The following is a 24,540-nucleotide window of genomic DNA, read 5'->3' as shown; positions in this document are numbered from 1 at the left end:
ATACATACATACACATACATACATCTATACATATATATATATCCATATATATACATATATACACATATATATATACACATATATATATATACACACATATATATATACACACATACATATATGTACATATACATATATATATACATATACATATATATACATATATACAATTATATATATACATATATATATACATATATACAATTATATATATACATATATATATACATATATACATACATACATACATATATGTACATATATATATACATATACACACATACATATATATATATACATACATACTTATATGTACATATATATACATATGTATATATATTGATGGCAGACCTCGTCAGAGTAATGCGAAATCTGTCCTGCATGTGCAACCCTACAGAGTTAAAGAGACACATACATCATTTCGTTCACCGCATGCAGTTCTCAGGTTACAGCCATAAAGAAAGGATCAGGGTATACAAAGGAGCTATGAAGAAGTTTGAAACAATCAAACGCAACAATAGGAATGGGATTTGCCCACTCTATAGGAGCAAATCATGGAACACCATAGAAAGGACTAAGAAGAAAATAGGGAAGGCAAGCTCATGGTACGATAGCCACAAGTACGAACTGGTGTACTGCTTTAGAAGGGCCCTAGACAAACTTAAGCTAAGAATTAAGAGTGTTGAAAGGCAAGGCAACCCAATCAAATCCCTCATCAGGAGAACATACCCTTTTAGTAGAACCCCTTGCACTGATAGGAACTGTACTGTATGTAAATTTAGCCCACAAACAAACTGTAAAAACAGAAATGTGGTCTATAGTATAAGATGTACAGAGGGATGATGCAGCAACAAGACAACGACGTATGTAGGTGAAACAGCACGGAGCATAGGGGAGTGGGTAAATGACCATTGGAGGGAACTTAAGGAAGGGAAGAGCTCATCAGTTCTGTACCAGCACGCTGAGCAAGAACACTGAGGCTCACTCAACAACATAGAAATTAAAATCTTATCCACACATAGCAGAGATGCAGCACTTAGACAAATTACAGAAGCTACACACATAATAGAAGATAAACCTAGCCTGAATAGGAAACTGGAATGGAACGCTAACCCCCCCCCCCCTAACAAACCACAACAAATGACAATAAATACCCCATAAACCAATAATAATATGAACAAAATATAATACAATACATAGATAAAGAAATGGAATTAAATACTACATACGTTAACAAAATTAAATTAAATACAAAAAAAAGTAGGTATAAACACATGAACAAATAAATAAATAAAAACAAAAATAAACGAACATGTATTAACAGGGGATATAGATAATACAGGCACTCCCCCTACACACACATGCACTTACAAAAACAGACACACATAGAGGGATACGCAAGCGTAGACACATACAATAGGAATACAAAATACAAAACGGCTGATCGTTAGCAAGGTGGGACACACATAAGAAAGAAGAAAGCAAAGGACCACTGATGAGGTCACAGAAGTGTGACGAAAGAACTCTGGCCGAAATAGGATTAATGTAATATAAAGCTGAAGCAAATTAACACCAAATATACAGTGTGTGTGTGTTTTTATTGGCTAAACTGGCAATATGACCATCTCCAAGTACAACTATATATATATATATATAGTTAAAAAAAACAACAAAGTGAGGACGTGATATGGATAGTATTATTGGACGCTCAGGATATATATATATATATAACAAATGAGTATATGCATATATACGTACATGTATGTACATACCTACATCTACTTGTATATATAGATGCATATCTGGGTACAGGACGTTGCAAAAAAAAAACGTGGACAAAATTATAAACTGAGTACAGAAAACACACAGGCCACATAGAGAACATTTCCTTCGTCAGCTGCCACCATTCTAAAACTAAGCGTTTCGAAGAGTTATATATATATATATATATATATATATATATATGCGTACGTACACACACACACACACATATATATATATATAGAAAAAGCATAATAGCTTCCACTGAACCATTTAGTTTCATTTTGGTGGACAAAAAGATGAACAAAATCACTTGTATATACATATATTTAGATTATATAGATTCATTATAACAGGTTCCTTTTAGTTTTCACCTACAAAGTCCACTATGGTCAGCCCATGGTTATAGAAGATACTCGCCTGTGGGACTGAACCCAGTGGTTGGGAAGCAAGCTTCTGACCACACAGCCATGCCTGCAGGTTGTTAATCATTTACACTTGCATCCCTAGAAAGACATGAACAAAAAAAAAAAACAACAACAATTGACAAATATTCACGATATTTATTGAATAAATCACATTTGATTAATTTTTGCACAGTAATTTTCATCTTCACACATATCAAGTTCTTTATAAGACTTTATATCGGTGATGACTACAGCAATACTATTAATGGCTTCCCCCCCCCCCCCGCTTGAATTGCAGTGTCTTTTTTTTGGGGGGGGGGGGGGGATTCAGATTTTGCCATTCTTTATTCCAACACAAATGAGGTTATATTCCTATTTTAACTGAATAGAAAAAATTAGTAGTGCTAACAAAATGCCAAGTATATATATATATATATATATATATATATATATATGGGAGAATTTACGAAAAAAACAACAGACGAAGACAGGTGGTGTAAACAACAAATGGATGTATTAGTTTCACGCTCGGGAATAGAGAAAGTCTTTGACGTTTCGAGCCTACGCTCTTCAGCAGAAAGGAACACAGAAAGAAACAAGGAGAAAAACAAATATAAATGTAGTGGTCAGCGATCTATGTGTATGTGTATGTGTGTTGTACACATTTTACATAATACAAGGGGTTCAAAAAGTCTCTCTACAGTGCACCCCCCACCAAGATGTACTTCAAAACGTGTGCAGTAGAGTCAACTTATGTGCTGAACATGAAGGACAACACCTCTTATAAAGATTTTAAAAGTCTTGTAAAGTCCAATATATTCTTTCATTGTCTTTATACCAGCTTAGGGTTTTTGGCACCAGACCTGTCTTGCGTGAGTTAATTTGTGTTGACTATAATTTTTATTTTTGTTGTGCTATTAATATTGTTGTTCATTGCGTTTGCTGGTTTCCTGTAAGGGAAACATTGTTTTAAAACTGTCTGGCATTTAGTTGTGTACGGTGACCCTCCTCCACGAGGGGGGGGGGGAGGAAATATATGCAATTATTACAATTTTGAACTTTGAACTGTGGTTTTGAAAGAAAAAAAAATATATATTTGTTTAATTTTTGCGTTGATGCAAAATATGTCTTTTTCAGAAGAAATTGCTTTAAAAAAAAAAAAAAAAAAAAAAAAAAGAATTTTGCCGCCGCTGTAGGCGGACAAGAACATATTGCTGTAAATATGGAAAAAATAAAGAAGTATTTTGAAATAATATCGGAAGAAAATGGGGAGAGTAAGGTTTCGTCTCCCAGCGAGGTGATTAACAATATTAAGGAACGCACTATTTCGCATAAAACATACAACACAGAGAGGAAAGCATTCGAATTTTTGGAAGAAAGTACAGTGGAAAAGTGCCTCGGGCATATTATGAAAGAAGTGAAGTATTTGGCCAGTGGCACCAAATACGCAACAGTGGAAGTCAGGTTCGAATCAATTGAGAGAGCAAGGAATCTCTCGACCCAAACCGTAACAAGTGGCAAAATAATGTTGTTGCCACTTTATCTGGGACGGAGGACGTCCCGGATAAAGATTCAATATATACCGCCAGAGGTAGATGTAGACTGTATTATTGCTACACTACCATACAAGAGAGAGGATAAAAGCAACATAATCCAAGTAATGAGAAATGGCCAAACAAACTGGAAAGGGCAGACCCTTGAGATATTGGTGCAGGCTTCCAGCCTCCACCTAGAAGAACTACCCGAGTTCATAAATATTAACGACAAAATCATCCCAATTCACGTTGAAGGACGTAAACCCAGGGGCTTCTATTGCGGAAAGAAGGGGCACCCAAGGTTCAAATGCCTGAAAAAGAAGAAGGAAACTGAGGAACTAAATATAGAAGTGGAACCACAGGTTGAAGAGACAGTCACACCACCAGTGACCACAGTGGCAGCATCGATGTGAACAATAAAGATGGTGACAGATGTCCTTGCATCTGGCATGCATCACACACAGCCAGAAAATAGTTTATAACAGAATAGCATTGATGTCAGTGCTAGGAACAACATGGTGGCACAAACGTCTACATCTGGCCCTGACCAACAATATACTGATGTATTTCAATTACTGGATCACACTAGCATCGGTCCCAATGTGAACAATAAAGATGGTGACACATGCCCCTGCATCTGTCATGCTACACACACAGTCAGAAAATAGTTTACAACAGAATAGCATTGATGTCAGTGCTAGGAACAACATGGTGGCACAGACGTCTACATCTGGCCCTGACCAACAATATATTGATGTATTAGGTTGTCAAGAAAGTTCTTGCGGAATTTTAAATTTTGGTTTTAAATGATGTATTTTCAAATTAATTTTCGTTAAATTCCTTTGACTTTAAATATCATTTTAAAGCCCGTTTTTCACTCTATCTAATCATGTTACTTTTTCTACTTTTTGAATAATTAGGCCATTTTTTTCCAGAACATTGAATACAACATGGACAAAAAGCAAATACGCACAATTTTCTTATTTCAGTTCAAATTAGGCTGAAAAGCTGTTGAAACAGCTCGCGATATCAACGATGCGTTTGGCCCAGGAACCACTAATGAACGTACAGATCACTCTTGATTTCTTTTTATTTGGCCATATCAAGGATGCTGTGTTTGCGAAGAACCCACACACACTTGATGAACTGTGTACGGATATTACTAATACTGTCCAAAATATCCCACGAAAAGTTTTGATTAATGTGTTCCAGAACAAACGTTGTGTTGGCTAATGTCTACAACATGGTGGCCAATAATTTCAACACCTTTTGCAACCACTTTGATGTTGTGACTTTTAAATGAGAATTTTAATAAAAGTAGGTTTGTCCATAACATTGCACATTCTTTATAACTATTAATAATCGTATTGCATTAAGCAACAACACCACCAAGACCACTATTGGCTTGGATCTAATCTTTTGCTTTTCTCCAAATAGCAACCGAAAGAATTCTTCTCTTCCCAGCTCACAACAAGCCAGTGTTTTTTAGCTTCCTATTTCTTTCTCCCATTGACTACCACTACTTTCCAATTAGAAAGAAAGAAAAAAACTTTTTGTTGAAACACAGAAATCAGTTTTCAGAGATGATCTTTCTGAGTCACACTCAGTCAAGTCTATGACTACACTCAATGAGGGTACCATTCCTCAGCAGAGTTCAAGAAAGGTAATATTTCACTAAGTCCTTCAAACATGAAAAGCATTTTCTGTAAATGTGGCAGAATTGCAACCAACGAAAAATTAATTAAAATTACAACGACAAGCCCATTTGGTAGCAGAAACTCCTACATCATTTATAGTAGCTTGCACCTGATGTTGGAATGGTGGGGTACTGCAACAATTTGTTCAAGATGTTTGACAACAACTTTCTTTTTTCAACTGGCAGAAATGGGGCACAACACGTTTAGAAGAGACTTACAGGCTGTCTATTCGCCTGTGAAGCATTTTCACCATGTCTTCAGACAAATTTTGGATCTATTTTTTTTTTTTTAGCTGCTAGGGTTAATTTCTGTTCGAACTGACGTCATATTCAGTGTAATAATACACTTTTATAGGTTAATGAATGCCATGAAAATCATTTTCGCCATAAATCAATAAATAAAGAGTTATTAGCAACTAAAGTTTGAGAATTTTGGGTAATTTTAGCCAATTGTAACCCACAGACACATGAGAACTCTTTTTGTCTGCAAGAAAGCAAGTGCTGACAAATATATTAAAACCACTTTTTGATGCTGTGTTCTGTTGGAAATTTTACTGTTGGATTATGGCAGGAAGCTCTGGTAACCCCACCTCTATGATGGAAACACAAAGAACAGAGGAGGATAGTATGTTGTATGTACAAGAAAAGGGAGTTATACTCAAAGAAAATTATGTAAAAGGAAGAAGCATGTTGTGAACAGGTGATGCTTGAGCCAAGAAGGCAAGACCTCTGGTCTGAAGGTGGGACTCTTCTTCTTAGGGCTGTAGTGCTTTTCCTTTACTCATTGGTTAAGGAATTGTCTTCAGTCCGGTTTTGTATAGAAGAACTCAGGATGAAATGTAGCACAGCCATTGATCATAGCAACTATGTTAGAGAAATATGTGTGGAGGACTTAGTCATTGAATTCTTGGTGGTGGTCCTGAGAAGATTGGAAACCGTTGAAACAGTCTTCTCAAGATGTAAGTACAACTGACGAAGGATCCTACCTGGGCTCTCGGAGGAGTGTGTCGCGAGACCAGACAGGTTTTTCTGTATGTAGTGCCATGTCAGAATCATGATACACTGGAAGAATGCATACGTCACTCAATTCGAACCAACTTTCAGCAATTTGTGGAAGGTGTACTTTCACATTCCTGAAATTGATGGTTACAATTTGGAGCATAGAACGGTGAACCACAGTGTTGGCTTTGTCAATTCAAAGATCATATTAATGCTTAAATGCTTGTTTTCTAAGCATATCTATTTTGTAACATGTTGCTTACTGCATGAAATGCATATTGAATGCTTAAAACTAAAAAATATGTTTTGTTCAACAAAAAGTTTCTTTTTTTTTTTAAATATTTAATTCGTAATGTGCTGTTTATCACATTAAATGCTGGAAACTACAAAAGAAGTGTTGTTTACTCGTTTTCCACATGCAGAATACAAACAGACAACACATGCTATTTTCAGGATGTTGACAAAATGTGCAGTCACGCATAAATCAATAGCTTCCAAATCCGGTTTCCTATTTGGGTGAAAATGATCAAACTTTAAAAAAAAAAAACATTTTCCTGGAAAAAAAATGAAAGAACTCTAGCAATTTCAGTTTAGAAGACAACATTAATGTGCCAAATTTTAAAATTTTCAATAAAATTCTTGAAACCCTGGCAGCCAAACAGAAAAGATCCCAAAATTTTACTAAATACACTAATCATTAGCCATTCATATAGGTGTAGAGACCTCATATGGCCCTGCCTGCCTGAGATTCGAAATTGAATCTAGAAATTCTCCCTAGCCATACAACCTAATGTCCTGTCAAAAGGGAACGCTGATTAATGCATTTTCCATTTGACCCACGACATTACTAGATCATAGAATTTTTAGGTAAACAAGTGTGACATGTTGAAAGTCGGATTACCCCAGCGAAATACTCAACAGAACGAAAGAATATCCAATTGTGTACAAAACATAACAGTGAAAAAAAACCCAAAACATTTTGTACATTTGGAAGAAAGCACAATAGGAAAGTACCTTGAGCCAGTATTACGCCAGATAAAATACCTTATCAGAGATACAAAATTTCCAGGGTTAGGGTAGAGGGGATCCCACCCGAAATAAATGTGGCTGCTATACTTCTGGGTGACGAAGAGGAAATAGCCGTTCTCCAAACCATGCAAACAGAAACAACCAATTGGACAAACATTGGATTTAATAATACAAAGTTCAATGGAAATCCTAGAAAAAATGGTGGAAACAATAACCCAGTTGGAGATGCGGTGTTGAGAGTCAGGGTGGAGGGTAGAATCCCTCGATGTTTCAAGTGTGGCCAAAAGGGGCACATTAGAGTGGACTGCCCTTCACCGACTGCAGGAAATCAGAAAGAAGTCAGTAAAGAACTAGAGGAAGAGGTACAAATAAACAACAACGAACTTTGGAAAGTGGTGGAAAAGAAAAGACCAGAGGGAGAGAAAGGAAACAGGCCAAACTGAACGGGACCCCCCCCCCCATCAATACCTTCTCAGCCCCAGCCTCTTCCCCGCAGACACCAAACCCATTGGGTAAAAGTGGGGGAAAAAAAAAGAAAAGGCACTGACACACAGGAACCCACAAACTGACCCACTCTCCCCCACTGAATGTTGTTTTGCATGCATGAGGTTTGAAGGCGTAGATATAGAACTAATCAACAAAACAGCGAAATGGAAGAACACAAGGTTCGTTAATATGGAAGGAAAGCCAAATATTGAGGGGTGGCCACAAATGTGTTTTGGTGTCAGAGAGGCAAAAGAATGAGATAGAAAAGCATAAAGGTGGGTCCAAGTGGTTGGAGAGTGAACTTTGATATGAAAGGGTTGCCGGAAAATGGGGAGTATGAGGAACTTGTAAGGGAAATATGGAGTGGATATTTTGGAAGGGATGGAATTCAAAGGAAAAAGGAAGTGAAGCTACACAGAGGTGGGCCGAGTAGCTTTATTTCCATACGCCGTCCTGTGAATCACTAACATCAATGTCGAGCACAATAAATATGGTGACACAAAACATTATACGTGAATTTGATTGGGGAGATGCAGGCTAGTTAAACAACTGCTGTCTAAACCAGATGTCAATGTGAGGAATACGAAGAAAGAGGAGACACACCTGTACACCAGGCCTTGGTTATGAATCCACAGGTGTGTAACGCAGTAACACTGATATCAATGAGTAATGATATACAGGGTGGCCCAAAACTTTGCACCCGACCTTTAGCCTGAATACACAGACATAGTTCAACTACTGTAAAATACTCGCATCAAGAACAATATGTATAATAGCAGAAACCTCTCTTAAGGATTGTTACCATGTAAGAGAGCTCAAGTCCACGGTTGGAGTCATGTTGGGGAGATGCAACCATGCCAAATTCATCTCTCCACTCTGGACAAAATAAAAGTAACCCCACCCTCCCAAGAAGAAATGTTGGCAGTGGGAGACCTCGCTGAAACTTGGGCAACACAACGAGGTTGCTTTGGGAGCATAGACTCCGCTGTGTTTATGGGTACTAACATATAGTGCCAAGCCTGTGTCTGGCAGGTGCTATCCTGTTCATTTCTTGGCCAATGCATTTGGAAAGGACCAAGCAGATCCTATCTGGCTCCGTTGGTGTTATCTTAGGAATGCATGGCAGCTGCACATTGATGCAACTTTGCTGAGTAGGGGCACTTATGCAAACATTGAAGCTGTATAACAAGGTCTTCACCCGGGAGAATCTTTTGAGTGTAAGCTTCCCCAACCTCGCCCAGAGGTCGACCTCGTGCTTCTGGCTGCCCTTCTCATACGATTGTTCACCCTGGATGAAGAGAACTCAATGGCACAAGAATCCAGCTTCGATTAGGAATACACAGATGCATTTCAATTACTGGATCACACTAGCATCGATCCCAATGTGAGGAATAAAGATGGTGATACACACCACTACATCTGGCCAGCATTATGGATACCCAGATAAAATTACAAACATTACAACATAAATCACAAGTTCACAAGTCTAAAATAAAATGGAATGAAAATTTGAGGAATAAAGATGGTAACACATGTCCCTGCATATGGCATGCATCACACGTGCCCAGAAATAGTTGAAGAGCTATAACAGAATAGCATTGATGTCAGTGTGAGGAATAATAAAGATGGTGACAGATGTCCTTGCATCTGGCATGCATCACACACAGCCAGAAAATAGTTTATAACAGAATAGCATTGATGTCAGTGCTCGGAACAACATGGTGGCACAAACGTTTACATCTGGCCCTGACCAACAATATACTGATGTATTTCAATTACTGGATCACACTAGCATCAATCCCAATGTGAACAATAAAGATAGTGACACATGTCACTGCATCTGGTATAACCAGACATGTCCCAATGTGAAGAATAAAGATGGTGGCACAGACCACTACATCTGGCTTGCAAAATGGATATCCAGACATAGTAAAAGAGCTTTCAGTTCCAAACAGAAAAGATATATCTCCAGAGGGAACCACAGCCTCAACAAAGCACATCACATCAAGTTAGGGAGTCTAAAATATGTTCCCCAACTGATGTATTTCAATTACTGGATCACACTAGCATCGATCCCAATGCAAGGAATAAACAAGGTGACACACACCACTACATCTGGCCAGCAAAATGGATATCCAGACATAGTTGAAGAGCCCTCAGTAAAACACTGAAAAGTTGGATTTCCAGATAGAATTACAAACATTACAATGTAAATCACAAGTTTGCAAGTCTAAAATAAAACGGTACTTAATGATGGTCTATAGATTTTACCCCTAGCCGAGCATTTATTTGAAGTTTTAACCAAACCATTAATCAAGGTATTGATTCAGAATGTTTTTATGGTGTTAGGAAGGGCATCCAGCTGTAGAAACTCTGCCAGATCAGATTGGAGCCTGGTGTAGCCATCTGGTTTCACCAGTCCTCAGTCAAACCGTCCAACCCATGCTAGCATGGAAAGCGGACGTTAAGCTATGATGATGATGATGAACCTGCAACCAAATTGTTTTCCTCATTCCTCTTTCTTCAAAAATTTAACTGTTCCTGACCCCTTTTTTTTTTGTGCTTTTCTGTTTGTTTGAATTCTTGAACTTTTTATTACCGTTTTAACATTCTCGGAAGATGGATTACTCCGGACTACAAAGGGCAAAAAATGTAACTGACAAAAATTTTGTTAATTATTATCATCATCATCATCGTCGTTTAACGTCCGCTTTCCATGCTAGCATGGGTTGGACGATTTGACCGAGGACTGGTGCAACCGGATGGCTACACCAGAATTATCTGAACGAAAATCAACTTATTGCTAATCAGAAACAGTGTACATGCGGGAATGATATGGATATAAGGCCCTTGCGGCGTGCAACAGGCAGGATCCAATGGCGATGCAGAAACTGCTGGGTAAGAGTCTCCATCTGAAAGAACACATTTTTGGAAATGAGTAAACTTTCTGTTTTTATTAAATATTGCATCTTATTTTCGACTTCATTTTCGAAATGCCGGTAATTAGTTCTATGTGTGTGAACAATTTAAGTAAAGTCATAGCAATACAATGGTATGAATATTACTGTGAAATCTGTTTGCAGAAGCTAATGAAAGACACAAAGTGATTGGGTGGCCCGAATCATGTCGTAGTAGATGAAAGTTTGAGGTTTCATAATAAAAATGAAGTAGAGCACGGTGCAGTTGTTCTGGGTTGTTTGTTTCTATGACAACAGCCATAAAAAAGGTTATTTGCAACACATTCAAGATGGAAAAGCAGAGCCTCTGGAGACATTCATCATAGAAAACAGAAGCAGGCTCTGCAATATTTACAGACCAGGAGGGTGGTTACCAGAAGACCTGGCTCCATCCATGGAACTGTCGGCCAATCTCAGAATTTTGTGGACCCAGAAAGTAGCTATGTACAAATAGAGTAGAGTTAAAAGACTAACGTCTTTCCTTAATTCTACAGACTGTCGTCTTCTCCATTCGTCTGCAGTATTTCCTGCCTTCTTTCTGTCAGCACAAACATTTATTTCTCTTCCCAAGAGAACAGCGTTGTCCTATGTTTCACTTTTTCGCCATAATGTTTCAAGACATTAAGCCTGAAGGCGACTTAAGCCAGACGAAAATTGCACACATTCAACATGGGGAACCAACAACAAACAAAATCCTAAAGAAGCTAGCTGAGAATTACCAATCTGACAACGCTCAGCAATTTTAAAGAAATATTGCACACAATTTGTCATAGAATTTCCTTCGATTATACGGTATTAAACTTATCTTATCTACACTATAAATATTAACTTTACCTGAGCGTTTGTTTCGTAGAATGACCAAGAAGAGGTTCAATTCTCACATCCAAACTGAAAAGGTAGTTGTAAATAAGACTATGAATAGTATGACTATCAGAGAAGTAAGAAATATGGTCACCCACAGCAATATCTGTGGCTTTGGGCATCAAGACAGGACTTGGTTAAAAGTGCTACAACAAACCAGCATTCATGAAAATTTGAGGAATAAAGTTGGTGACACATGTCCCTGCATCTGCCATGCATCACACATGCCCAGAAATAGTTGAAGAGCTACAACAAAATAGCATTGACGTCAGTGCGAGGAATAATAAAGATAGTGACACATGTCACTGCATCTGGTAGAACCAGACATGTCCCAATGCGAAGAATAAAGATGGTGGCACAGACCACTACATCTGGCTCGCAAAATGGATATCCAGACATAGTAAAAGAGCTTTCAGTAAAAGACTGAAAATTTCATCCAATATTTGCTGAGGTCAGCAGACATAGTTAAATAGCTACAACATGCGAATAGGAAATATGGTCGCCCATGCCAACAAGTCAAAGTTGTCATTGCAGAAAATATTTCACAGCGTCTTTCATTTCGTGTTTGAGGCACCTATATCTACTTCGGCTTTATATTCCGGAGTAGATAATAAAACTGCGATCCAGTGGTATGAGTTATGTCGAAAAGTGTGTTCGGGGAAGATGCTTCGAGACAAAGCTTCGCTCAGTGGTCCAAGTCATGAGGTGGAAAAAGAGGAGAGTTTGTACTTTAAAAGGAAGAGCCACGTAGAGAGAATAGGCCATCAAACGTGGGTTGTCGGGTGCTATGACCCCACTGTGAAAAAAGGGTTCCTTCAACGTGTACCCGATAGAAGCGCAGCAACACTTGAAGCAGTTATAATTGAAAATGTGTTACCGGGTACTATAGTACATACTGACAAATGGGGCAGCTATAGGAATCCACAACAGAGTTAACCACTCAACGAATTTCATCGACCCTGAAACTGGCGCTTGCACGAATCACATGGAGGCCTATTGGTCCCAAATTAAAAGACGGCTGAAGTATGTGACTGGATCAACGGGCGACATGAAATGGTCCTGCGTCGATGAGTCAATGTATCGAGAAATGCATGGATTTACTGTGAAAAAAAACTTTGAGAATGTGCGAGGAATAATAAAGATGGTGACACATGCCCCTGCATCTGGCATGCTACACACACAGCCAGAAAATAGTTTATAACAGAATAGCATTGATGTCAGGGCTAGGAACAACATGGTGACACAAACGTCTACATCTGGCATGTATCACCAATATACTGATGCATTTCAATTACTGGATCACACTAGCATCAATCCCAATGTGAAGAATAAAGATGGTGACATGTCACTGCATCTGGTATGCATCTCGCATAACCAGACATGTCTGAATGTGAAGAATAAAGATGGTGGCACAGACCACTACATCTGGCTCGCAAAATGGATATCCAGACATAGTAAAAGAGCTTTCAGTAAAAGACTGAAAATTTCATCCAATATTTGCTCAGGTCAGTAGACATAGTTAAGAAGCTACACAATGATTTTATAAAAAAATTTTTAATTACTGTAATCTTTATATCGATTTTAAGCTACTTCACCTTTGTTTGTCTATCCTTGTTCGTCCCCTCTTTGTAACGCCTATAAATGGCGAATTTTTAATGAAATAAAGTAGCTTGCTTCATTTGTATAATAATTATTTGTGCAGCATTGTTTCCAGAGTTGGGGGTGTATCTGCCCGAAGATTTTTGGAAGCTATTTTGGATTGTATCTGTTGGCCTGGAGTACCTGCTGGGTGAAAATTGTTGTCTTTGCTGTGGAACTGGTTTTTTTACCTCTCTTTCTATTTACTAATTTTATTTTTGAACTGTCTTAATATTTTTTTTCTCATCAGCTGTGTCTTCAGCTGATTTTTGTGACCTTTTTGTTGAACTCTATAACATGGCAAAAAGAAACAACGAAACCGCTGCCTTGGAGTGGGAGGTTGTCCCACCCAAGCAGGGACTAGCAGAGACAGAGAAGAGGACAGTGGTCTTGTGGACCTATTCTAGAGAATGTTAGAGCTGAAGAAAGGACAAAAATTCCATTGGAAACAATTCAAACTTACTGCGAGTCCATACCATAAACATTATTAAAATGTAAAAAAAAAAAAAAAAGGAGTGATTTTCATTTGATGCAGAAAGAAAGTTGCTGACATGAGAGAGGAATGAATCCCAGACGTGTGTGTGTGTGTGTGAATGTATGTATTTCAAAGAGGAATACTCAGCCACTTACACATAAATTTCACTGTGTAGCTAATTCAATAGATTACACCACTGAATGCTCATAGTTTTAATTCGAGGAATCCCCTTAATTCCGCCAGATCTTCCTTTTAATTTCAAAAGATATCAGTTTCTAGCAACATCACTAAGTCCCAAGAACAATGATTGAAAGTAACTGGGCTTCATCTGATGGAACACTGCTTTTCTCACAGCTAGCTCTATGTTGGTTGCTCAAGGGTTGGGTATAGAAATAAGCTATCTGAGCCGACCCAGAATGGAAAGACCAAAAATGTTCCCTTTCAATCATTTATTGTTGGTCACGTGATATGTCACAAAATGATATTATGTATAAATTGTTCTATAAAAAGTAGAACTACGATCATAGATAGAAGTAATTTCTGCTGAGAAATACGTGATGTTTGACTCAAACAAAATCCAGTGCAAATCGGCGGCATTGATGCTAACGGACAACCTGTAGTTGTGGAGATGGATGAGAGTAAATATCACCGTGGTGAGTGGGTGCCCTGGCCATTGGGTCCTCGGCGGAATAGAGAAAGCGTTTCTAAGAAATGTTTCTCAGTGGAAGTACTTGAGTGTTCTGAGCAGACTCTGACAGCATTAATTCAATGTTGGATTCTGCCAGGAAGTCTCACAGTGAGTGATGGTTGGCGATCATACCATAATATTGGAATTTTAAACGGTGATGCATACACTCACGAGTTGATTGCTCATGAAGAACATTTTGTTGATCCTGAGGTGTAAGGCATAGAGGAGCAGAGGCCAGTGGAAAATATGGAAGAAAGAGAGTGGTGAAGAGAAAGAAAAGACAAGAAAATGCAGACTCACTACCAAGGAGTCCCATGAAGGAAAGAGAAAGGAAGTGTAGAGGAGACACAAGGTGTACTAGAAGGAGGAAAAGCAAACGAGCAGAAAAGAAAGGAGATGTCAGCAAAATTAAGCGAGAAAGACGAAGAGAGAAAAACAGAGAGCGATACCAGTAATTAGTACGGGGGAGACAGTAAAAGGACAGGACAAAAAGGAAGATAGAAGAGAAATGACAACATCGAATGAGAGAAAAGCAGAGAAGAACGAGATGGAAGCAACAGCAGAAGAGATTAGTGATGGAAATTAGAAAGTAACACTGAAGGGAAAACAAGAAAGAACTATGGTACAGTGCAGAAAGAAATGTGGAGATTGAAAAAAAAGATCACGAAAATGAAAAATGTAATTAGGGTGAAGTTAGCGCCTAAATTGTACAATGAAGGATTTAAAGCAGTCTTGTTTGTAAAAGAGAAAGGTGAAAAGCTGAAGGAAATGACAGATATCAACCTCACAGTTTTGATTTAATGAGTGGCCACCAGTGGTGGCATTTGAGGTCACAGTGGAATATCTGATACAAAGGAAAATAAGTGGAATATTTAAAATTTGAATTATTAGTGACTCCACAAAAAATTAAAAAAAGATACAAAATAGAATATTGAACCGAAAAGTTAAATGATATATATAAAACAGTAAAATGAAACTGCCTGCTCGTGGGAAACAGGAAAGTTGTTTCATCTCATTTATTACTTATTCATAATTTCATCCATTATATGTTTCGTGTACCTCACTGTATTGTTTTGTAGTGTCCCCTCTATATTATGGCCGCAGTGCCGAATAAAGAAATTAGCTATTGTATTACAACAAACTAGCATTGATATGTGAGGAATAAAGATGGTTACATGTGTTACTGAGTGTGGCATGCATCAGACATGCCCAGAAATAGTTGAAGAGCTACAACAAAATAGCATTGATGTCAGTGCGAGGAATAATAAAGATAGTGACACATGTCAATGCATCTGGCATGCTACACACACAGCCAGAAAATAGTTTATAACAGAATAGCATTGATGTCAGTGCGAGGAATAATAAAGATAGTGACACATGTCACTGCATCTGGTATAACCAGACATGTCCCAATGTGAAGAATAAAGATGGTGGCACAGACCACTACATCTGGCTCGCAAAATGGATATCCAGACATAGTAAAAGATCTTTCAGTAAAAGACTGAAAATTTCATCCAATATTTGCTGAGGTCAGCAGACATAGTTAAATAGCTACAACATGCGAATAGGAAATATGGTCGCCCATGCCAACAAGTCAAAGTTGTCATTGCAGAAAATATTTCACAGAGTCTTTCATTTCGTGTTCGAGGCACCTATATCTACTTTGGCTTTATATTCCGGAGTAGATAATAAAACTGCGATCCAGTGGTATGAGTTATGTCGAAAAGTGTGTTCGGGGAAGATGCTTCGAGACAAAGCTTTGCTCAGTGGTCCAAGTCATGAGGTGGAAAAAGAGGAGAGTTTGTACTTTAAAAGGAAGAGCCACGTAGGGAGAATAGGCCATCAAACGTGGGTTGTCGGGTGCTATGACCCCACTGTGAAAAAAGGGTTCCTTCAACGTGTACCTGATAGAAGCGCAGCAACACTTGAAGCAGTTATAATTGAATATGTGTTACCGGGTACTATAGTACATACTGACAAATGGGGCAGCTATAGGAATCCACAACAGCTGGGTTACATACACAAAACAGTTAACCACTCAACGAATTTCGTCAACCCTGAAACCGGCGCTTGCACGAATCACATGGAGGCCTATTGGTCCCAAATTAAAAGACGGCTGAAGTATGTGACTGGATCAACGGGCGACATGAAATGGTCCTGCGTCGATGAGTCAATGTATCGAGAAATGTATGGATTTACTGTGAAGGAAAACTTTGAGAATTTCGATACATTTCTGACATGTGAAAATTTCTAAGACTCTCAACTCTTTTCCTTTGCAAACATCTTATCACTTTCAGTAGTAGACTGTAGTGAAACCTCTCTCTTGGGTATTTATTTACAAATGATAACGTAGCGGCTAACATCTAGCTTTCGGTCGATTGGATTGCTGTGTCCGTCACCCTGATTGGCTCTTATTTGCGCAGCATTTGTCAACAGGGTGCATATCAACCAATCGTGGCCTTCTGTTAATGTCACGTGAGAGAGAGTTCTCTGCTGTTTTCCTGAGCCCCCTTTTTATCTATAAATAGCCCTGCTTCATCCACGCCAGTTGGCCACGACTTTAGACTTCTCACAGAACACAGCTCCAGCCAGTTTCCAGCAATGACGTCAACACCACCAGCAGAGTACACGTTAACAACAGCAACCGTGGTTCTGTCTCAACACAGTTTGTGTGGATTGTTTCCACCACGAAGTCAACAGCCAGATACATGCGAGGATCTTCTGCACCAAGTAACCGGTCACAGCATCGACGCTCAACTTTACACACAACATGTGATACCTCAGCTCTGCTATTTGGCCACGACCTCTTGCGTATGGACATTCTACCTACTGTGTAACTCTTCTATGAACTGGTACTCTCTAATCTTTTTGTTCAGGACTCATAGTCTGTTACAGACTTATTCCAGGTTTTGTATTTCTCACTCACACCGGGCGAAATGCTTAGCGGTATTTCGTCTGCCCGCTACGTTCTGAGTTCAAATTCCGCCGAGGTCGACTTTGCCTATCATCCTTTCGGGGTCGATTAAATAAGTACCAGTTACGCACTGGGGTCGATATAATCGATTTAATCCGTTTGTCTGTCCCCTCCGTGTGTAGCCCCTTGTGGGTAGTAAAGAAATAACACACACATATTGTATACATACTGTTGTTCATACGAAGATTTCGAACATAACATACCAGTAACTAGAGATGAAGGTAAACTAAAAAACATTATACAATGGAGAAAAGTTCCAACTGAATCATTTCAATTTAACAATAATGTAAAAGTAACAACAACAGAACAAGAATTAAATGCAGAAGAATTAATGAGTCTTTACAATACGGGTAGATGGAAAATGTTACGCGCAGATGACACTTGGGAATACACTTGGGTAAATCGTACACCAAGTTGGTTTAATGCATCTGACTTCGATGCACTGGCTGGTCACATTACATACGGAGAAATAGGAAATGATGCAGAAATAGCTTGTGAAATAAATGCATTTCAAAACAATACAGAAAAATTGGGTCCCAGAAAAAGTAGCTAACAGAACTACATGGAATGATATGTTAAATGAAACTAAAGTACCAAGTAGATCTATATTAACTCAAATGCCAATTAATCCTTCAAATCCACCTCCTATAGCAGCACTAGATCCAATACCTTTATTAGACGCAAAAAACAACGCAGCAAAAGTAAACTTCTTATCAATAGACTATTTTAGTGAAATAGACTTTGAAAAACCAAGCGGTTCACCACAATTTACTGGTTACTTACCAAGAATTCCTGCAGCAACTAAAACATGTCCACTTAATCCCGAAAATAAAATGAATTTATGTCAATGGCCACAAGGTCTTAGAACATACCCCAGCACTACTTTTCCTGCAATGCGTTAATATTATATTTTATTCTATTACAGCAAAATCAAGAACATTTATATACAGCTATATATCCATGGTTATCATCAGAACAATTTCATTGGCATTCAGATCTAGAATTACCTACAGACAACATTTCTGAAATACATACAAACGAAAACGATATAAATCAAGACGATGCAGACGTACGCAATGCAAAAAGATTATTACGATTCATAAACAACAGACAAGCAATTGTCATTTTTCATAGAGCTGAAGATATGATGGACAGAAACAAATACTGGAATACAATAAACCACTTCCATATCCTATGGAAATGCAAATCAGAGAGAAGTTCAGCAAATGACAGTACTTGGCAAAAAATTACACAAGAATACTGGAAAGCAACTGGATACACATAAAATACCAAACACACAAAGAGTAAAATTTCCAGCTGCATTAGCAAACTACTTTTGCAAACCTCCAAAAGTTTTCTTATTAAAAACATTATGTCCAGCAATTCAAGAGTTAAATATATGGTGTAATGAAGAATATTCATACACAGATAAAACTTCCACTATACAACAACCATCTATCTCTTTCGAACAACCAACTTTCGTCAATTCCAATGGGAAATCAATGAAACTCTCCAGCTACATCAAATACTTATATGGCTCAAAAAGAATATGCTAATTTCGAAGAAATGAAACAATGAAAATTTTTTAGGTGCTCTAGCTCATCCAATGTTTGATACCATAGCTAAAAAAGTTGCAGAAGCTTCAAAAATGGAAACTTTAGCCACATGTTTCATTAAAAAATATCAAAACATGAAATGGAACAAATTTCATATTCATCAGTACCATACAGTATCAACTAGTCTCCGTATTTTCGAAAACCTTCTAAAAATTCAAACCATAGATATCAGTAATTTCGTCAACAACATATGGAATATTTTAGCTCAAAAAATTCCGAAAATAAATACTTTCGCACTAGAAGGTGTACCAAGTTCCGGAAAAAGTTACATAGCAAGAAGTAACTCTGCAATGTTCAGATATTCAGAAACAATACAAGGAACATCAAGTTTCCCTTCCCAAGACATGTATGAAACAGAACTTTGCCTTTTCGAAGAACCAAACACGACACTCAAAACGATTCAAACATTCAAGTTAACAGAAGGAGCCGACACTGCTGTCGCTGTAAAGTTTAAACCTAGTGTTACAATAAAAAGAACACCAATAATAATTACCAGTAATTATCCTTTCGATACTTTAGCACCAACTGACGAAAAAGAAGCTTTCAAACAACGTATTGTTTATATTGCCGCATGCACACACACACACAGCTGACTACCTAATAAACTCACTCTCTATATATAACTAACAGTTGTCTCACTCTCTCTTATCCTGCAGGCACTTGTTCGCATCTCACATGCGAGCCCTCTTATGTTATATTATAGGTTTTGTGTCGACCGTGCGACTCATTTGAATAAAAAAAAAAAATCAAAGGACCTGTACATGTAGAGTAGATGAGCTAGCAGAGAAGTCAAGGAAATATACCAAGACAGAAGATCAGATGAGAGAGATAAAGTATGGTGAATGTAGTAGAGTAGTGGTTCCCAACCTGGGGTCCACGAGCTAAATTCAAAATTTCATACATACATATATGTGTGTGTGTGTGTGTGTGTGTGTGTGTGTGTGTGTGTGTATGTATATATATATATATGTAATCAATATGTGTATACAAGTATATATGTGTGTGTATGTATATATATATGTATGTATATATACATGTATGTGTATGTATATATATATGTAATCAATATATGTGTATACAAGTATATATATGTGTATATATAATGCGAGAGAGTTAGGGGTTGAGGGTTCAACCCACTAAGGGATAGTACCTATCCAATATACTGCCGGGAGGGTACTCTACACTAGTGTAGCAATAATAAGGACATGCAAAATAAAAGGGGTCCGTGGGGAAATTCATCGAAATAAAATGTTTGGGAACCACTCTGAAAAGGTTGAGAACCAGTGGTAGAGAAAGGTTTATAAACATTGGTCTCAAATTTTGGCACAAGGCCAGCAATTGAAGGGGGGGGGACAAGGGGTGAAGTGGATTACATTGACCCCAGTGCTCAACTGGCACTCATCTTATCACTACCCCACCACCTGAAATGATGAAAAATGAAGTCAACTTTAGCAGGGCTTGAACTCAGAACATAACAGACAAACTGCTGCTAAGCATTTTGCCTGGCATGCTAACAATTCTGAGGTTTCTGAAAATTAATTAATGTCCATCACAATTCTAATTAATGTGGACATTTGTTTATAGTGAATATTTATGTGAGTTAGCAGTCGTCCCTGCATACCAGCCTTCCCTCTTCAGGCCACTAGTGCTATCCAAGGGAGAGGCAAAGGGGCCGATACAGCTTGGCACCAGTGACGTCACAACTCATTTCTACAGCTGGGTTAACTGGAGCAACATGAAATAAAGTGTCTTGCTCAAGAACACAAGACACAGCCTGGTCCGGGAATCGAACTCACTACCTCTTGATTGTGAGTCTTCATACTTTTATCACTAAGCCATGTGCCTCCATCACAAAAACATTAACCCTATAGCACTCAGTCATAGCAAATCAGTCAGATCCAGTCTTTTAAACCTACTGCATGATGTCATTAAAAAAAAAAAAAAAGAAAAAAGAAAAAAAAAACCACACACACACACATCAAAATTTTCAAGTTAAGAGATAATGCATAATTAATTGAAAACGTGCATAAATAAGCATTACATGTAACAGAATACTCCGAATGCCACAGGGTTAAATGTATACATGAAGACCTCCTCGGAATAGGTACCCATTCTGAAATTCACTAAAGTTTATCTCACACATGTGAATATATCAATAGTTTTTTATCTCTGATATTCCCACAAATATTTACCTGTATTGCCTGGTTGTTTTTGTTTGTAAATTACTTTCTTCTCAGGTTATTAAATTACACAAGAAGATTCAATTGTCTCCTATTTCAGGCGTTTCGCAATGAATAGGCTTCCCCCCAGTGTGTATCCGCCTGTGCCTTTTTAAGTGACTGTTTGTGATAAATGCTTTCCCACAAATTTCACAGCAATAAAGTTTTTCTCCGGTGTGTATTTTTCTGTGAGTCGTTAAAGAACTGTTGTAGACAAAAGATTTACCACAGATTTCACAATGACATGATTTTTCTCCACTGTGACTTATCATATGCGTTGTTAAATAACTTCTAGACACAAAGGATTTACCACACACTTCGCAGTGGAATGGCTTCTGTCCAGTGTGTATTCTCATGTGTCTAGTTAAGACACTATTATCAACAAATGACTTTCTACAAATATCACAATGGAATGGTTTCTCTCCAGTGTGGCTACGTTTGTGAACTAAAAGATGAGAATTGTTAACAAACGGCTTCCCGCATATTTCACAGTGGAACCGTCTCTCTCCAGTGTGTTTCATCTTATGTGTCTTTAGGAGACCATTGGTGACAAAGGACTGACCACACACTTCACAATGGAAAGGTTTTTCTCCAGTGTGAATTCTCTTGTGCGTAGTTAGATAACTGTTCGTGATAAACGATTTCCCACATATCTCACAGTGATAGGGTTTTTCTCCAGTGTGGCTACGTTTGTGAACTTCAAGATGTGGATTATTACGGAACGATTTACCACAGATCTGACAGTGAAATGGTCTCTCTTCAGAGTGGATTCTTCTGTGTTTTGTTAAGACGCTTTTATTGACAAAATACTTGCCGCATATTTCACAACAAAAAGGTTTCAATCCGGTGTGTAGCAGTTTATGTTTTGTCAACTCACTGTTAGAAATGAACGATCTTGCACATAAGTCGCAATGGAATGGTCTTTCTCCAGTGTGACGACGTATGTGAATGACCAGATATGAATTGTTAACAAATGATTTCTCACATATTTCACAATAAAATAGTTTTTCTCCGGTGTGTGTTATATTGTGAACAACGAGACTAGATTTATCACAGAATGATTTTCCACATATTTCACAGTGGAATGGCCTTATTCCACTGTGTATTCTTGTATGTTTTGTCAAGTCACTTTTACAAATGAAGGCTTTCCCACAATCTTGACAACCAAAGGGTTTTTCCCCTGTATGTATCCTTTTATGCTTTGTTAAATCACAATTAGAAACAAACGATTTCCCGCACACATCACAATGATAGGGTCTCTCTCCAGTGTGGATTCTTTTGTGAACAATGAGACTAGAATTAACAGAGAAAAATTTGCCACAAATTTCACAGTAAAATGGCTTTTCTCCAGTGTGAACTCTTTTGTGTGCTGTTAAGTTACTGTTGGACACGAAACTCTTCCCACACTGTTCACAGTGGAAGGGTTTATCTCCAGAATGTACCCTTGTGTGTGTTTTTAAGTGACTACTGCTGAGAAAAGATTTCCCACATATCTCGCAATGATGAGGTCTTTCTCCTGTGTGGATTCTTTGGTGATTTCTTAAATAGCTAAAATACACAAAATACTTCCCACATACATCACAGTGAAATAGTTTTTTCTTACTGTGTATTTCTTTGTGTAAGATGACTTCGTATTCTGTAGAGAATGTCTTCCTACAAATCTCGCAGCGATATTCAGGAACACTTCCGTTTTCAGCTTTCTCATTTTCGTCTGTTTCTCTAACTGTATCTACATTGTTAATAACAGTTGCGTTACAAGTGTCCAAGTGATTAACGTTCTCCATGTTAATTCTTGAGCAATAACTTAAAAAGCTGACAAATGTCCGAGTTAATCTATTATCAGTTTCTTGTCTCAGATGTCATCGACTTCTCTTTACATCTGCAGAAAAATATTCAATGACGATACAGTTTTCGACTCACCAGTAGAAAGTCTGCTATTGACTGGGTCTTCTCCAAGTGGGCCACATTATGGAGATTCATATCATCATTAGTATCTTCTCTTAGATATCATGGGATTTGCAGAAAAATATTCATTGCTGATATATTTTCTACTTACCACAAGAATACCTTTGACTGACAGGCTGGCTCCACCCGCAATTAACATTCATATTGAAAAATATAATTAACGGAAACTATGTAGGCAAAAACAACAAGGAGCTTCAATGAAGATTTGCAGACGTCCTGATGAAGTCAAGGTTTGTCCACCACAGGCAGATGTGGACCACTCAGCATAACTGCAAAGAAAGGAAAGATACAAGAGATGAAGGGGTAAGACCAATATCACAGTGTGTGTGTGTGGTTCAAAATTGCACAAAACAACAAACGACAGAGACAGATAAGGGAACAGCAAACAAGGGGCATTAGTTTTACACATTTCTTGCTTTATGAGATTTGGCTGTTATTTCTAGCATGTAAATAGCCTGCTTGGGGGGAGGGGGAATTGAAATTTTACAAACAAAATTTTTTTTCAGAATCATAATCTTCGTTTTTTTTACGCATTCCGCAAAAAAAAAAAAAAAAAAAAAAAAAAACATTTCCGGAAAAATTGAAAAATGAGGAAATGGGGAGGGGAGGGGGAGAAATTTTGAATTTGATATTTTTGAAAAATAATTGGCACTATCATGCTATTAGCTGTCAGAAGTGAAAGTGCTCACTGCTAGTGAAGTATCTGTCTGTCTGCCTGAATGCCTGTCGATTCTTTGGCTACTGACAGCTAATACCATGACTGGCCGGAGCGAGCTGTTGGCTTACTTACTTACTGATATCTATCTACTATCTATCAATCACTCGTCCACCTTATTAGAAAACACAAATTTAATATAAAAACATATTTCCTGAAATTGCAAATTATTTAAAATATAAAAATATAATTTTCAACAGAGAGAATTTATCAAAATAGAAAACAAATGAAGTTTGAAGTTTAAAAATAATAGGATCGACCACTCACGACCAGCTAGCGCGGACGCGAGTACCCTTATACTCTGTGTTTTCAAACGCATGGATATAGGTGTCAAATTTGTTCCAATAACTTTCGAGTAATAGATAGATAGATAGAGAGACAGACAGACAGACATATAGCACGCTCCGGCCAGTCATGGTATTAGCTGTCAGTAGCCAAAGAATCGACAGGCCAGCAACAGGCAGGCAGACAGGCAGATACTTCACTAGCAGCGAGCACTTTCACTTCTGACAGCTAATA

At 37.9% G+C, this 24,540-nt stretch overlaps 1 protein-coding gene across 2 annotated transcripts in view; it reads right to left on the bottom strand.

Moving 5' to 3' along the window:
- Nucleotides 1-2,304: 2,304 nt before the first annotated feature.
- LOC106883489 (uncharacterized) overlaps nucleotides 2,305-24,540 on the bottom strand; it is a 29,105-nt gene continuing 6,869 nt past the window's right edge. For both annotated transcript variants that reach the window (XM_014934516.3, XM_014934517.3), the window contains one exon: nucleotides 2,305-23,575. In XM_014934516.3, coding sequence (XP_014790002.1) covers nucleotides 21,383-23,125 — 1,743 coding nt within the window. In that variant the 5' untranslated portion in view covers nucleotides 23,126-23,575 and the 3' untranslated portion in view covers nucleotides 2,305-21,382. The remainder of the gene's footprint in view (nucleotides 23,576-24,540) is intronic.

Source organism: Octopus bimaculoides, chromosome 28 (assembly GCF_046866305.1).
Source record: "Octopus bimaculoides isolate indiv1 chromosome 28, ASM4686630v1, whole genome shotgun sequence".
In the NCBI taxonomy this organism is placed as follows: domain Eukaryota; kingdom Metazoa; phylum Mollusca; class Cephalopoda; order Octopoda; family Octopodidae; genus Octopus; species Octopus bimaculoides.
The sequence above is the reverse complement of the archived record's forward strand: the minus strand, read 5'-3'. Positions and strand labels throughout refer to the sequence as shown.